The 16,538-nt window shown below is 51.2% G+C and overlaps 1 protein-coding gene across 2 annotated transcripts in view; it reads left to right on the top strand.

The window, feature by feature from the left end:
* Positions 1 to 16,538, top strand: part of LOC113976779 (acid-sensing ion channel 2) — a 367,873-nt gene that overhangs the window by 326,899 nt on the left and 24,436 nt on the right. For both annotated transcript variants that reach the window (XM_027702295.1, XM_027702296.1), the window contains exon 2: positions 1,099 to 1,249. In XM_027702295.1, coding sequence (XP_027558096.1) covers positions 1,099 to 1,249 — 151 coding nt within the window. The remainder of the gene's footprint in view (positions 1 to 1,098; positions 1,250 to 16,538) is intronic.

Below are 16,538 nucleotides of genomic sequence, written 5' to 3'. Positions count from 1 at the left end.
TGTCCATCCCACTTGGAAACCTGTGTGTCCCCCTCTTGGAAATTCATGTCCACCCCACTTGGAAACCACATCCACCCAAATTAGAAACCCTTGTCCCCCAGACTTAGAAACCCATGTGTCCACCCTGCTTGGAAACCTGTGTGTCCCCCTCTTGGAAACCTTTGTCCACCCCACTTGGAGGGTGATGTCACCAGTGGTGGCCTGGAAGCCCCCGCCTGGGCTTTGCCCAGAGTTTCTTTCAAGGAACAGGGCAAAATGAGACTAAAGAGGAGCAAAAGTGATGGTACCAAGTTTGGGGACCCTCAGGACACCCCAAGGGACACAGAACACCTGGTGCCAGGTTTCGGGCTCCCCCACTGTCACCCCACCCAGTGCCAGATTTGGGGACGCCCAGAACTCCCCACTGTCATCCCGAGGGACACAGGGAACACCCAGTGCCGGTGTTGGGGACTCCCAGGACCCCCCTCTGTCCTGATGGAAGAGATCTTCCCTCATTTACCCAAGTGTTTTAAACTCTAATTTAATTTGCCAAGGCGTGGGAGTGAGGAATTAAGGGATGATTGCATTGTTTGTGTCAGGAGAGCACAGGGATCATTCCCGTGGCTGGGAGCTGTGCCTGCAGGGGTCAATTTTCAGCAGCTGGATGAGCATGGAGTGAGTGTGGGCTCAAGTTTCCACCTGTTGGGGTGATCCCCTCTCTGTGTCTGCAGGCAGGGACGTGCAGCAGTGGTGGCCTCACACAAACCCAGGGAATTGGGTTATTTTTTGCCCAAACACAGCTTGTTTCTCAGAGATTTAACACGATCTGACTCCAGCGAGCTGCTGAAGACATTTGTTCTTTGCTCTAAAACAGTTTTCCCTTCCTGTCTTCCATCTTTTATTATCTGGAAGGAGAACATGATGCACTGAGTGATTAAACCAGGGTGGATTTATCTGGGGATATTTCCCTTGGAGCTGTGGCTGTTTCCCATCCCTCTGCCCCTGCTCACATGGGAACAGGGGTTGATTATATGGGAAATATTATGTCATTTCTCTCTTCTCTCCTTGCAGGTATTTAGAAAATTGGGGAAATATTATATCATTTTTCTCTTCCCACAGGTGTTTACAAGATATGGGAAATGCTACATGTTCAACTCAGGAGAAGAAGGGCGGCCTCTCCTCACCACAGTGAAGGGTGGGACAGGCAATGGGCTGGAAATCATGCTGGACATCCAGCAGGATGAATATTTGCCAATCTGGGGAGAAACAGGTAAGACCTTCTTTTTCCTCCGGTGATTTTTTTGGAAAGACATTCCCATCCCATCCCACTCAACATCTAAACCAGCTCTTGAAAGCAAGAGGAGCTCAGTCTTTACAGAAGTGAGTTGATTTTCTTCTTGGTGTCTGTGGCTACCAGTTGGGACCAGCATTTCTGTATTTCAGCTCATCCTGGAGTACTGGGCTTGGGTGTCTTGGCACCAAAGTTTGGGATGCCAAACAGGAGTGTCACCACCTGTTCTGGGACAAGGATGGGCATTTTTGGGTGACAGGAGGTGTGGTGTCTCCTTCAGAGGCTCCAGCACATCCCTCTTCCTTGGAAAAGCATTTTTTGGAGGCCAGGTTCAGGGTGGACCTCCAGCTGCTCTCTGTGTTTTCCTCTTCCTTGGAATTTGGGAACATCTGTTGGCCTGATAGTTGTCTTTGCTGTGTTAGTGCTGCTTGGGTGGGTCAAGGACTGGGTTCTTTGGACTGGGAGCATTTGGGATGGATGGAATCAACTGGGTTGAGCATCTTCTGAGGGCTGCACTGGTCCTGGCACAGGAGGTGCTGCCCAGGAAAGCTGGAGCTTTGGGCTGTCCCACAAGTCTCACGGGTTGGGATGGTGTCTTAGTTTACCAAGATTACAACTTAGAAATCAGGAAACTTCAGGTAGAAGCGTGGAAAAGGAAAAAAACACAGCTTTTTATTAACAAAATCTGAATAAACAACAAATGGTGCAGTCAAAAACTTCCAGAAGAAACAAAACAAAGTCCCAATCCCCTAATTCCCAGTTCCCACCATCCCAACCCAGGTGCCACAGTGGGAATTGCTGGCAGAACTGGTGCCAGCTCCTTCAATGAACCTGGAGTGTGACACGTGCCACCAAAGCCACCCACTCGTTGAGGGCAAACCTTATCAGCTCCTCAGCAGTGGCAGCTGCAGTTCTCACGAAGCCACTGTTGACATTTGAAACAAAACATCCAAAAAAAAAACCTTGGAAAAATTGCCAGCCTCTATTTTGTCTGGCAGCTCGAGGCAGAGCTTTGTGGGGAGAGTTGTTCAGGAGGAGGAGGAGGTTGTGTTTATTTTTGGTATCAGGAAAAGGAGTAAATATCACTTCAGGTCTTGTGTCACCGTTGCTCTGTCACCCTCGAGCACCTTTCAAACTCCAGTTCAGCAGCAGAGAAGGAGGTTGGAGTCATTCAAAACTTAAAATTTATCTGTGTGGGGTTTGACTCTCCCAATTCCAGCAGCTTCCCATGGTCCTGGCACTCAGGTCGGGTTCCTCAGGCTTTCAGAGCAGGAGCTTTGCCTTCCAGTTTGTGGTTCGTGCTCCAAGTCAACCTGACCTGGCCCAGGGGAGGGGGAGGAAACCCTCAGTTGGAATAATCATTTCTGGTGCCCTGGTTGGGAGTCTTGTCCTTTTACAGGCTGTTCACAGTGCAGAGGGGGGGAGATGAAGAGCATCTACCTCTGATGTTCTCTTGGGGGAGCTCGTGGGGGCAGGAAACCACTTCACTGATGGCTCAGGGGTGTCCCAGGGGTGGACAGACACCCCTGGAGCTCTGTGTGTTCAACCTCGCTGGGTTCTCATATCGTGGAATCACAAACTGGTTTAAGTTGGAAGGGAATTTATAGACCATCCAGTGCCACCCCCTGCCATGGGCAGGGACACCTTCCACCAGCCCAGGTGGCTCCAACCCATCCAACCTGGCCTTGGACACTCCCAGGGATCCAGGGGCAGCCACAGCTTCTCTGGGCAACCTGTGCCAGGGCCTCCCCACCCTCCTGGCCAAGAATTCTTTCCCAATGTCCCATCTATCCCTACCCTCTGGCAGTGGGAAGCCATTCCCTGTGTCCTGTCCCTCCATCCCTTGTCCCCAGTCCCTCTCCAGCTCTCCTGGAGCTCCTTTAGGCTCTGGATCAGGTCTCCCTGGATCCTTCTCTTCTCCAGGTGACCCCCCCCAGCTCTCCCAGCCTGGCTCCAGAGCAGAGGTTTTTATTGGTCCCCTCTGAGGTTCTCCATGGAGAGGAAGGTTCTCCACAGCCCTGGGAGCTGCCTTGTGGAGAATCTTTAGGAGGAACCCACCCAGAAATGTGCTGCCTTCAGAGCTGTGCTTCCCTCCCTCTGTGATTTTGGGAAAGGTGGCTCAGTCTTGGGTGGGTAAATCAGCCTCTCATGACACAGGAGGCAAAAAAGAAGCAATAAGCAAGTGAAGAAATTAATTAGGAGGGAAACAAATAGGGAGGAGGATCAACCAAGTCTTGTGGGAGGAGGCTTCCAGTCTGGTACCTCCACATCTGTGGGCATCACTCTCATCTAGAGGCCAGGGGAGATGGCAGCTGCTGCTCTGGTTGCTCCCTTCAGACAACCTCCAAGCCCTGCCTGTGGCAAAGGAGGCCTGTCCATGGCTGTGGACTTCAAACCTGAGGTGGAGAAAAACCCAACCCCAAGTGCCTTCAGTTCTGTCAAAAATCTTGTGGCCTTCAGGGTCTTTTTGAGTGCAGACTTGGCTTCTGAGCCCACGTGGAAGGGAACAGTGGAACAATGTCCTCTGTTGATTGTCCTGCCCCCCGTGACCTCCCCACTGCTGATCTCATACATATTGCACTGGAATTTGTACTGAGCTAAGGATTAGAGGCACAGGGAGGGATTCTCACATCCCTGGAACTGGGTTGATATTTTGGGATGTGGATTGCACCCGAGTGTCCACTCAGACATGAAATTTCACAGGATTCGAGGCAAAACTATAAAAACAGAGCCTGGATTGGTCAGATGGTGGAGGAGAAGCTCTTGGACTCGTTACAAGGAAACTTGGCCGTGTTCTTACAGGCCCAGGTAGAGCTGGTACTTGACTTTGAAGCCTGTAAAACATTAATCTTTGCCTTTCAACAAAAGACTTTTCATCTCCCACGTTTGTACAGTGCCTTGTACAAGATGTCTTCAATCTTCATGGAGCTCTCTGGACACCACCAGAATCCAAAATATTAACTATAGTGGTTAATAGTTGCTGTTCCCATGGAAACACTTAACTCAGCTCTTAGTAGGTAAGTGAAGGAGTTGATTATTTCCAAATATTTGCATAATAATGTAAATGTGTTTGGAATTAAATCTCCTCAGCTGCTGCCACTGGGACTTCCCAAACTTGGCTTTCTAAGGAAAGGCTTTGCCAAGGGCACGGAGCCCTTAGCAGGGAACTCCAACCCTGGCTGTGGAGAGGGATGAAGGTGGATGTGGGGTGGGATGTTGGCATTGCAGTGCCAAAGGCAGGTGGGCACGGGGAGCTCCAGCCCTGGAGAACCTCCAGGGTGGAAGGAGTTAAGTTTTTAATTCCCTGGAAGAGTCCAAGGCCAGGTTGGACAGGGCTTGGAGCAACTTGGGCTAGTGGAAGATGTCCCAGCCATGGGACTGGATGGTCTTCAAGGTTCCTTCCACCCCAAAGCATTCCGTGATTAAAACCTGACCTGCTCCATTCCCTCCTTTAACTCTTCAGATGTTTCACAGACTGGTTTTGCTGCTCCATTTTCCCAGGAGCCATCCTGGGCCCAGCAGCTGCTCTTGTAGCTGCCTCTTAGACAATGATTTTTGTGTGGTTGAGTCACCTGACCTTTTTTTCCTGCAGTTCCCAGCTTTCCCTCAAATGTGGCTGCTCAGCCCATTTCCTTTCCCAGCTGGTTGTCCCATGTTAGTCCAAGTTTTCCCAGAGCTTTCTGGGGCTGTCCCCACCCAGCTGCTGTCTCAGCCCTGGTGTTGCACCTCGTTAGGGCTCCAGAAATGCTAAAGATGGACCAACCTCCATCACCACAGAGGGGTCTTCACGTGGAATAACATTCATTTCTCTGGTCCATGATGGTGCCCTCGGCTTGTGCTTCCTGCAAGGGTCTGTCCCAGAGGAAACACCGACCCAAAGAACCCTCCAGGCCCTGCCTCTCCATCCCCCCCATGGCCAGGACACCCCATAGGACCTTTCCTCCCTCACCCAGGCCCCTCAGACCCCGTGGGCACAGAGCAGCTGTGGATCCTTTGGCTTCTTCTCCACTTCAGATCTTTTGTAAGCAAAAAGAGGCCTGGGATCATGAAGAGCCACCACCAATCATATTAAAATGCAGAAGGGGGTGATTTTAATCAACACCGAGTTTAAACAGCAGCATCTGGTCCTGTATTTAACCCCGAGGCTACTTTGCTTTTCCTCTGGATTTGGAGATGCCACAAAACCACGTTTTCCTTCATGGCCCCTCGTGCAAACAGTTGAAGTGTGGACTCCCCAAACCCTCCTTTTGCTGCTGCCTCAGGATCTCAGCTTGGCTTTTTCAAGTCATTCTTTGCAATGCAAATAAGAAGCAAAGAAGGAAAACATTGGTTTGGAGCTTGGGATGGGGCTGCTCCCGGAGCTGCTGCCGCCGTGTCACGTTGGCATATGGTTTGTAATGCAAGAAGAGATTTAATTATCACTGACTGGGCAAACAGAATGAAGTGGATTGTCATCCTAGGAAGTCTTTAACCAGAGTATCCATTGATATCTTGGGAAGCTGAAATATTTTGTCTGACAAATGACTTGTTAGAGGAAAATATTCCTTTTGCTCGAGCGTCTTCACGTGCGAAGCCGTTGTTTGAACATGTGAAATGTCTGTGCAGCCTAATTTTGGGAGAGCCAGGGCACACAGACAGCTTCAGTCTGGATTTCCAAGTGCAAAGGGAAGGGGGGATTTGGCTGTGTGTGGATGTCGGGGCATCAGGCGGCCTCGCCGTCCTCGGGCGTGCAAAAATATTGTGTCAGGGCTGTCAAAATCGTGAGGGGGGTGGGAAAAAAAGTGATGATGCAAAGGAAGAGAGAGGGAAATCTGCGGCTTCGGGATTTTTGCGCTTCTAGAACCAGAATTTTCCGGCGTTTTATTTTAACCCTGAGCTTCCCAGACGTGGAGAGAGTTGGGGAAATAATTGTGGCTGAAATCTTCACATCACTTTGAAGAAAACCTTTAGATATTCCTGGAATAAACCTGATCTGTCCCAGATATAAATCTGGAAGTGTCCAAGGCCAGGTTGGACAGGGCTTGGAGCAACCTGGGCTGGTGGAAGGTGTCCCTGCCCATGGCAGGGGGTGGCACTGGATGGTCCTTAAGGTCCCTTCCAATCCAAACCATCCTGGGATTCTGTGATATTCCAGTTGGGAATCACAATGCAAACAACCAAAAAAACCCCTAGAAATCTTACAACATGGGAAAAAAATGATACCAGGGAAAACTCCTTCCAGTAACAGAGAAGGAAACAACAAACCACAGACTGAGGAGGAGTGTAGGTGGAACCTACACATATGGCACAGGGTCTCCCAAATTTTCCAGTTTCCCATCTTTGTTTTACAGGATGAGGCCCCAGGGAGCTGTGGAGCTGCTGAGGGGGTTTGTTTTGTTGCACTTGGAAGGGAAAGAGGCAGAAATGCCATCAAATCCAGTCAAACCCCCTCTAATTTATAGCAGGGATTGGAAAGGGAAGACACTTCTGGGTAATCTTTCTGGAGTGGCCCAAGGAATTATCCAGTGACTTGGGACAGGAGCCCAGTAAGTTGGAAATCACTGGGCTACAGGGCTGGAAATAAGAAATAAAGTGAAGGGTTCTGTGTTTGTTTCAGGAATTATTGGATAAAGGCGAACGTTTTATAGCAATTAATCAAATAACACAATGAATAAAAAAGAGGGGGAGGGAGAAACATGCTGTGAAATGGCCATAAGGAGGAGCAGGAAATCCATAAAGCTGGAGCTTCAATCCACTTAGAAGACAATCCCAGAGTATTATGGACTGCTGTTATTTACCTCAATAAAAACACAGGTTCAGAGGGATTTGCAGCACAAATCAGCCACGTTCCCTCATCACAACCAGCACCACCACGGTGCTTTTGGCTTGGCACTGGGCTGTTCCTCCTCCTTACTCCCAAAAGCCCTGATAATTTCTGGGATCCTGCAGAGGGTTTGGAGAAGGCTTGGATGACCCCAGGTGCCTGGAGGCCAAAGCTGCCAGCCCTGAAGGCTCCTCCTGTAGAAGTTCACTGCTTCAGGCACAAACTGGGAGCGTTTCCATGGTTTCTTTGATTTATGTTTCTTTCCCTGCCCTCCAGGATTCCGTGCCAGGCAAAACAGATCTGAGCAGCATCTTGTGCTGCCGGGATGGGGCTGTTCCTGCTGCATCCAGCACCTCCCTGCAAGGATCTGCCAGCGAGGAGACACAGCTGATTTAGCTCCAGGGTCTCATGTCCCCCCTTTCCCCAAAGCCCCCCCAGTTGCTCTCCAGCTGTGCAGCCTCTGTGCTCGGTGCATTAATGAGCCCAACCCCTGGAGCAGTTGGTTTTCCAGCTGTGGAGAGGCACAAACGCTCACTGCCAGCTACTTCTGCATGTTAATATGATTGGTGGTGGCTCCTCATGATTCCAGGCCTCTTTTTGCTTGCAAAAGATCTGAACTGAAGTGGAGAAGCAGCCTGAGCTCCCCCAGGTCGTGGCTGAGAACCCCCCGAGCTCCTGGTGTGATCCCAGGGGGGGTTTTGGATTTACACCCCAGGCATTCACCAGAGTTTGGGAAAAAGGGGAAAAAAAGACACAGGTTTGTGCATCTGCTTCTTTCCCAGCTTGTGGAATAATTATAATGAATATAAAACTCACCTGTAAATATAAAATAAGCAGGACATTTCCTGGGAATGGGAGAATGAGGGAGAGCAGCAGGAATGGTGGGCTGTGGCAATGGATACCCCATCCACACGTTCCTGCAGAGCCCTGAGCACGTTTCCAAGCAGGAACAGACTCCCAAAAAATCCATGTGCTCTGTGCTGACTCCAGGGCTTCTCAGAGCTTTTGCAATTCCCATCCCATCCCATCCTGGGAGTGGTGGGAGCAGGGCTCTCCTGCTGCAGCCACAGCTGCCTGAGGGCTGCTTTTTTTTGCAGATGAAACTCTTGTTTGCCTTGCAAGGGCTGGTTCTTAATTTCATGATCAATTAAGATATAAAAGGGAACAGGAAAAGAAAAACAACCCAGAAGGAAAGCAAAGCAAGGTGTCTGTGAGGGAGTAACTCGCTTTCTCCAGCTCTTTTGAGCCCGGAGCGTTTCCCAGCTGATTAACAAACCCCGGGTGTCCCTGGAAAAGCTGCTCCCTCTGAGAGGAGGAAACAGCAAAAAGGCTTTTATTATTCACCATAAGAATGGTTTGAGATGGAGGGAATGATCCTGAATCCATCTGCAAACTGCAGCTGGGATCTGGGGAGCTGGAGGGAGACAGGAGACACCTGGGTCGGTGTCCTCTGGTATTCCAGAAGCATCATCCCAGGATCCTGCATCAACAGCCTTCCCTCCTGATTAGCTAATCTTTTATTATGGAATGATGGATGAGACACACCAGCACCTTCACTGGGGCTTGATTCCTGGTCTTTGGGGGATGTAGCAGGGAGATGTCTTGCATGGGGCATCACTGACTGTTGGCTCCAGACCAGTTGCAGGGTTTTGGTGATGGGCTGAGGGCATCCCTTGTCATTTGGGTTTGTGCTCAGGACATCCCTCATCATTTATTGGTGTGCTGTGGCCATCCCTGACCAGTTGATGATTTGGGTGATGGCCATCCCTCACAGTTGATGATATGGATGAAGGCCATCCCTCACAGTTGATGATATGGATGAAGGCCATCCCTCACAGTTGGTGATGTGGGTGGTGGCCATCCCTCACAGCTGGTGATGTGCTGAGGGCATCTCTCATCTCTCAGTGCTGTGCTGTGGCTCTGCAGGGTGAGGGAGGTGTGGGTGATGCCACTGGTGACCTGCTGCCACATTTCTTCTTCTCTCCAGGCCACGTTTCTAATCCTTTCTCATGTGTTGGCCAAGTGAGATGTCAAGTGAGATGTCAAGTGAGTTGGTCATGGCTGTGGCCAGGGCTGGGGGTCTCTCCTGCCCTTTGGCAACACAGTGAGATCCCAAAACCATGGAGCAATAAAAACTGAGGTATTTTAGAGCAGAGCCACCACTCCCTGGGCAGAAAACCAAGCGTTTCAGGACTATCTCAAGTTGCTCTTAGTGCCACCACCAAACCCCCCAGGAGCTGTAGCAAAAGGGCTGTGCCTGTGTTTTGTTGATGGGTTTTAATATTTCTGTTGTGGTTATTACTTCCACTACTACTATTTAAGGAGAGGCTTTTGAAGCTGAGGAGAAGAAAGTGCCATCTGCAGCGTTTGGCCCAGTGACAAATGATGCTCCACGTTGGAGTTCCTCGGATATTTTGGAGAGTGAGCAGCAGAGAAGGGAAGGGAAGTGGTTGCCATTGCCTTCTTTCGAGTGTTTTTGTACAGAAAGGTCTCTTTTCTGCCAGTGGAAGGTCAGTGTGAGGGAAGCAAACCGGGTGTGTTTGGAAGTGGGGATGTGGAAGAGGTTTGTGCTGTTGGACAGCCCTGTGTTCATCCCAAAACATGCTGGGAGCTGGAGGGACCTGTCCTGGTCTTTATGGGGAGAGGCCAAAGGTAGCACAGAATCACAGGATCATGGAATTGTTCAGGTTGGAAAAGTCCTCTGAGATCATCCAGTCCAACCATCCCCCAGCACTGCCAAGGTCACCACTGACCCACGTCCCCAAGTGCCACATCCACAGGGCTTTTAAATCCCTCCAGGGATGGGGACTCCACCCCTGCCCTGGGCAGCTGTGCCAGGGCTGGACAACCCTTTCCATGAAGAAATTTTCCCTAATATCCAACCTGACCCTCCCCTGGCACAATTAGAGGCCGTTTCCTCTTGCATAGAATTCATGCTCTGCTTTTCCCTGGGATCTGATCACCTTTGATCCAGGCCAGGAGACCTTCAGCTCACTTGGAAGTCTCACTTTCAAGGAAGGATCCCATTTTCTCCCCCAGTTCTGAGCTCCATGGTGCTCTGCACCCAGTGATGGTGTTTTCCATATCCAGCATCCTCCCCACACTCATTTATTTGTGACACTTCAGCTCCTGCTACAGAACCTGAATCCAGTCCAGGCTGACAGTCCCAGTTTGCTCCTCCCTCTCCCAGAGTGTTCCACTGGTGGCCTCTCTCCATCACTTCCCCCACCTCTCCCTCCACGACCTGCAGGTCACAGGGATGTGACTCCCTCTAATTCCAGGCTGGGGCTGGAGCAGCTTTGTGCTGGAGCCACATCCTGAGGGATGTCAGAGCTGATCCTGGGGGGGAAAAATGGCAAAACCCCCCGTTTATTTCCATGATGTCCTGACTGAGATGTATTTCTCCCACTCCCAACTCTCATCCCAGCATGTTTCCAAGGGGAAGACTGACACATTTTGCCATTACCCAGCAGTTTGTTGTGCTCCATCCCAGGAGCCAGGGACGATTTATCTCCAGTGTCTCATCTGCCCTTCAGAGCAGACATTTATTTGTGTAACAGCAGGAAAGGCCTCGAAGGGCTGTTTGTGTGATATTACAAGGGCTCCTGTAAATATTTCAATTATAAACCAAATAATTAGGCCTTTTTGCTGTGATTCAAGATGATACTGAACTCGTGAAAGCTGCAAACTCATAAAAGCAAGAACATTTGTGTCCCTGGCTCCTGGTTCCATCCCAGGGGAGCAGGGATGGGCTGGGACAGGAGTGAACCAAGGTTTGGGTGCTGGATCTGTTCCTTTGGCTGCCCCGGGGTGGGATGTTGACATGCAGGAGTCCTGTGTGATCCCAGGATTGTCACCCTAAGGATGCTGAGTGGCTCCCATGGGCTCAAGGACCCTCTGACTGTACCAAGGAAAGAGCTGAGGGTTCCAGAGGCAAAATCTTTGCTTGGGGTTGAGGTTGGGGTCTGTAAAACGTAACAATGCAGAACTTTGGGGGCAGATAGTCCCCACCTGCTCATCACACAGGAGTTGGACTGGATCACCAGAGCAACTGTGACTGCCCCTGGATCCCTGGAAGTGTCCAAGGCCAGGTTGGACGGGGCTTGGAGCAACCTGGGCTAGTGGAAGGTGTCCCTGCCCGTGGCTGGATGGACTTTAAGGTCCCTGCCTACCCAAACCATTCCATGATTCCATGATTCTCTGAGCTGAGGGTGATTAATCTGGGAATCACAAGGGCTGGAGATACCAATACATGGCCATGGAGAATGTGATTTTTTGCATGGACAGGTTAGAACACTCCTGGTGGTCCTGAAGCCAGGATATGACCTGTTCTTGTCTGAGAGGTGTTGTCCTTTCAAAGGACAGGTTGAGCTTTAAGGTCCCTTCCAACCCAAACCTTTCCATGGTTCTATGATTATACTCTGACCTGCTCCTTTCACTCCTTATCTTTGACCCTTTAGACATTTGACAGGTTTTGCTGCTCCATTTTCCCCGTTCCAAGCAGCTGCTCTTTCAGCTGCCTCTTAGACAGTGATTTCAGTGTGGTTGAGATACTTGACCTTTTCATCTCCAGGTTCCAACTTCCCCTCAAACGTGGCTGCTCAACCCCTTTCCTTTCCCACCTGGTTGTTCTGTGTTAATCCAAGTTTTCCCAGAGCTGTGAATCCATGATCTCCCTTTCATCCATACCAAAAGCTGGCTGGACACTTGGGCTCAGCCTCCGAGGCATCCTGGTACCCTCTGTCTGTCCATCCATCCATCCATCCCTCCATCCACCCACCCAAAAGGGGCAGCAGCAGTGCCACGACCCATCCTTGGCCCTGGGAAACCTGCTCCCAGCTGACTCCTCTACCAGCCAAAATTAGCAGCAGCTCTTCCACTGTTAAATATTTCAGGATGTTCTGGGAGAAGCGGCGGCTCCTGGAGGGGGAGGGCCGGGCAGGAGCTGCTTCTGTGCCTTTAAAAACCTGTCCTCCCTTATTTTTATTTATTTTGACTCGTTCCTGTCCCTGTGGTGGCAGCAGCTCGCTGAGGAGAAAGCTGGCAGATGGGTGCCCGGGAGGGGGGTTGGCACCCCCGGCTCTGGATTCTGGGAACATTCCTCCCCTCCAGAGGGAATATCTCCTCCTTCCCCTGCTCTGTATTTCTGGCAGCAGCTCCCAGGGATGGAGGAGATCCCGGGGTGGCTCCTGATTTTTTGGCTGTCCTCCCACATTCCCAGAGGATGCTGAGGTGGGAAGGGAGTTTATCTCCTATGTGCTCCATAAGCAGCAGGAGCAGCCCTGCCCTGCTGTGACCCCTCCAGCAAAGCAGGTTACGAGACACTTGTTCCCTCACTTTTAATGATTAAAGCTTAAGCTTTAATAGGAGAGAAGCAAGGAGCTGAAATATTTATTTGCTGGCTCCTGGCCGGCCAGCAAAGCCTCTTTTCCAGCCCTGGAGTCCTGCTGCTTTCTCCTGCCCCGTGTATTATGTAAGAAGCTTTTTAATAATATACATTCAGACATATGGCCCCTCAGATTTAGTATGCAAATGCAATATGCTTAACTAAAAATAGCAGATATGCTTAATGTAGTTTGTTATAACACCTTCTGTTCCTCGGTGAGTAATGGATCAGAGCTGGGGAGGGAGGGAGCAGGAGAAATCTCCACTCCAGGCTTGTCTTTGTGGTCTGGGAGCTTGGTCATGTCCCATCTCCTGCCTCTTCCATCCCCAGGACCCGGGGATTAAGTGGAAGAGACCCAAATAAATGCTTAGTGGGAGATTGAAGTGTTGAATTGCTGTAGGGAAGCTTCGGGGCCCAGCCTGGTGTAGGTGTTGCTTTACATCCAGGAGTGGTAGTTTGTGGTTTGGGGTTTGTATCCTGTCTATATTATCCCAGTTTACACTGGAGGAATCATAGAATCATGGAATGGTTTGGGTTGGAAGGGACCTTAAAGCCCATCTCATTCCACCCCCTGCCATGGGCAGGGACACCTCCCACCAGCCCAGGTTGCTCCAAGCCCCGTCCAACCTGGCCTTGATCACACAGTGGTTGAATTCCAGTGGTGCCAAATGAACCATCAGCTCTGTGCCCTCATCCCATGGGATTACACAGCAGAGATTTTGTTGTGGGTTTTCCAGCCTCTGGGCCATGGGAAGAGAGAGAAGGACACCAGGTCCATCTCCTGCCCTTCCCAAATCCCTCCTTCAGTCTCCCTCTTGCAGGCTGTGCTGGCAAAAGGCATTTTTCCTTCTCCCTTCTCTTTGTGCCGTTCCCTTCTCGCTGAAGCAAAGAAATAACAAATGAGGTGTCATTTTGTGGTGACAGTTGGGTGACATCAGTGCTCCAGTCCCCTTGGGGAGGCAGCTGAGGTGGGGAAGGAGCCCCCCCTGCTCCTGCTGCAGCCCCCAGAGCTGGGCTGTCTGTGCTTTTCAGATAAGAGGACTCGAGGTTTCCAAAGTATCCTTTCATTAAAAAAAAAAAGAGAGAAAAAGGGAAAAAGGAACCCTCTGAAACAGTCTGACTGTATCCCAGGAGATAAAGGGGAAGGATTGATTCTCCACTGCCTCGCTTGTCTTCAGCACAAGCTGGTGGCCTTTCCTGCTGACAACTCTTTGAGGTCTGGGGCTTTTGAGTTTGTTTTCCCAAAATAAATCTTTAACCTCTCACACCAACATGACTTGCTGCAGTGGAGTTTGTCACACGGGGCTTTTGTGCTGCTCTTCATCCACTCTCCACCCCCATCAAAGCCTCCTGCAGCCTCGAGGAGTCACTGATGTGCTGGAGCCACATCTCTGTGATTGTCCAGCCTTGGGCAACCTTGTCCAGGTGACCTTGTCCTTGGGTGAGGTTTGGGATATCTCACATCATTTCCCACCTCTAAGAGAGAGGATTTGGTCCAGCAGGAAACTGTTCTCTACCCTCATTTTCCCCACACTGATTATCCCAAGGACCAGTGGAACATGAAGCCCCTGTTGCTGGTTGTGCCTTAAAGCAGCAAGGTTTAGAATTCACACCATGGGGAAGGGTTTGGGGAGAGAGAGGCTGGTTACCTGGATTGTTTCCTTGCCTGAATTTCCCCCTGGGTCTCAGATGAGTTTATCTGGTCCTGTTGTAGCTGCTTGAGGAGATGAAGGAGTTGCTTTGACTCAGTGGAGGGAAATCACAACACCTCGGACGTGCCTCCTCTTGCTGTAGCATCTCCCTGGGATGGGGTGAATCGCTCAGAAGAAGCCTGGAAGTAAATTTAAGTGTCCAGAGATGGGCACAGGCCTTGCCTGAAGCTGGTGTTGGTGCTGTCAGCAGCAGAGAGCCCTCCAGGGGCAGCAGGGACCCCGGGACTGTCCCCACAGCACCCACAAGAGCCTGGCAAGGAGATGAGACAACGTTCCTTGGGGCACTCAGAGGTTGGAAAGGGGAACAGCTTTGAGGTATTGTCCTGCCTTTGGGGTCCCAGCACAAAGGGGACATGGGTAAGGGACCTGTCCTCAGGATTCAGGGGCTGGGTGGTCTCTGTATAACCTTTGGATTATAGGATTTTCCATCCTGTCACCACCACCCCAAATGCCATTCACACCTGCTGGAAAGCCACCAGGAGCTTTCCCCCTCTTCTGCAAGGGGGACTCTTCTTCAACATCAACTTGTCCCCATTCCCTCGGGCCAGCACTGGCCCTGCCACGTGCTCAGGACCAGCTGGACCCTCTGGAGCTTGGCCAGATGGATGAGACTGTGAGGGGTTCCCCACTCCCCTGGCCACCCTCTCGTGGTGACTTTTGTGTGGAATCATTAAGGCTGGAAAAGCCCTCTAAGATCATCAGGTCTAACTTCTAATTCAGCACCACCATGTTCACCACTAAACCCTGTCCTCAGCTCCCACCTCCACACGTGTTCTCAGCACTTCAAAGAACAGTGACTCCACCACCCTGGGCGTCCTGTTCCAGGGTTTGACAACCCTTTCAGTGGAGAAATTTTCCTTGATATCCAACCTAAACCTCCCCTGGCACAGCTTGAGGCCATTTCCTCTCTTCCTGTCCCTTGTTCCTGGGAGCAGAGCCCGACCCCCCCTGGCTCCCTCCTCCTGTGAGGGAGAGAGCGAGAAAATTCCCCCTGAGCTGCCTTTTTCCGGGCTAAATTTATTCCCTAAAATACAGGTGAGCAGCTGGGCTGGGCTCACACACACCCTGCACAGCCCCACTGGGACTTGCATTCCTGCTGTATCCAAGTGGGATGCACCACCTTTTCCTTGGCAGCTGCCAGAGCCAGTGGTGGACATCTCCTTTCCATCCCTGGGGAAATTCTGGTGCTAGACACCTCATTTTCATCCACGGGGGAATTCCTTGTCTCTGGCTGCTCCCAGAGCACAGCCTGGAACAGCAGCACCCACAGGACAAATCTGGAGTGACTGGTTTCCAACTGGGAAATCTGCGTCACCTCGACTGGGATCCAACCTCCCAAAGCCCCTTGGGAACAGTCTCATTTCAGCTTCACTTCACCCCGTTACCAGGCCACTTAAAGTGAAGTAAAACACACCTTTCCCATGGGAATGAGCACACACAGGGGAGTGAAACTGGTTTTGCTGGTGTGTTAAACTGGTTTCTTCCTAACTCCCCGTTTAGCCTTGCAGGTCCTGCTTTCTCCCAGCTACGTTTCCATGGCAATTTGATTTTTTTTCTTTTTTCCCCCATCTGTAAATCTTCATCTCAGAAAAATGTGACTGTTAGAGGTTTGTTTTAAGATTTCTGCACGGGTACAGTGGGGTTGAAGGAGCAGGTGAGTCCCCCCCCCCCAAGACTGGGACCACGAGGCACATCCTCTGCTCCCTGCAGGTCCTGGCTGCTCACTGGTGTGATGAGCCCAGCGTGCTCAGGGGGTGGTGGACTCCAGGCACAGGCCCTGGGGGGTTGTCTGAGGACACACAGCCAGGTCCCACGTGCTGAGCTGAACAGGAGGGATTTTGGGAGTCCCTGGGTTGGTGGGAACAGGGAGGTTTGCACAACTCAGCTCGGGGTGCTCGACCCTGTCCCAGGAATTCCAGCCCTCCCTGGGGGGCTGGTGGGGGAAGTGGGGGAGCTCTGGCTCTGCTGCTGTTGTTTCCATGACAATCCTGAGCCAAGGATGCTGTAAAACCAGAGATGAACCTCCACATCTCACAGCATCTCCTGGGTGTGTCTGTGCTGCCACAACAACCCCCTGTTCCCAGGGCCTTGCTTCCCAAGGGAGACAAGGAACAGCGGCCTCAACAGACCCTTCATGGGTGTGATGGGGCTGGCACAGGGATGAACATCTGTGTTTCCCTCTAGATGTGGCACTTGGTGCTGCCTGAGCCCCTCGAGGGCAGTGTCTGTCCCCTGTCTGGGCACCTCAGAGGGGTTGGGTGCCCTTTGCAGGGTGTGGAAGAGGCCCCAGTGACTCTTCCACCCCAGTGAGTCAAGTAGGACTTTGCTCCCATTTTACAGGTGGGGAAACTGAGGCCAAGGACAACA

Source organism: Neopelma chrysocephalum, unplaced genomic scaffold (assembly GCF_003984885.1).
Source record: "Neopelma chrysocephalum unplaced genomic scaffold, ASM398488v2 Primary Assembly neopelma1_182, whole genome shotgun sequence".
Taxonomy (NCBI): Eukaryota; Metazoa; Chordata; class Aves; order Passeriformes; family Pipridae; genus Neopelma; species Neopelma chrysocephalum.
Note: the sequence above shows the minus strand (reverse complement) of the source record. Positions and strands in the feature narration are given on the sequence as shown.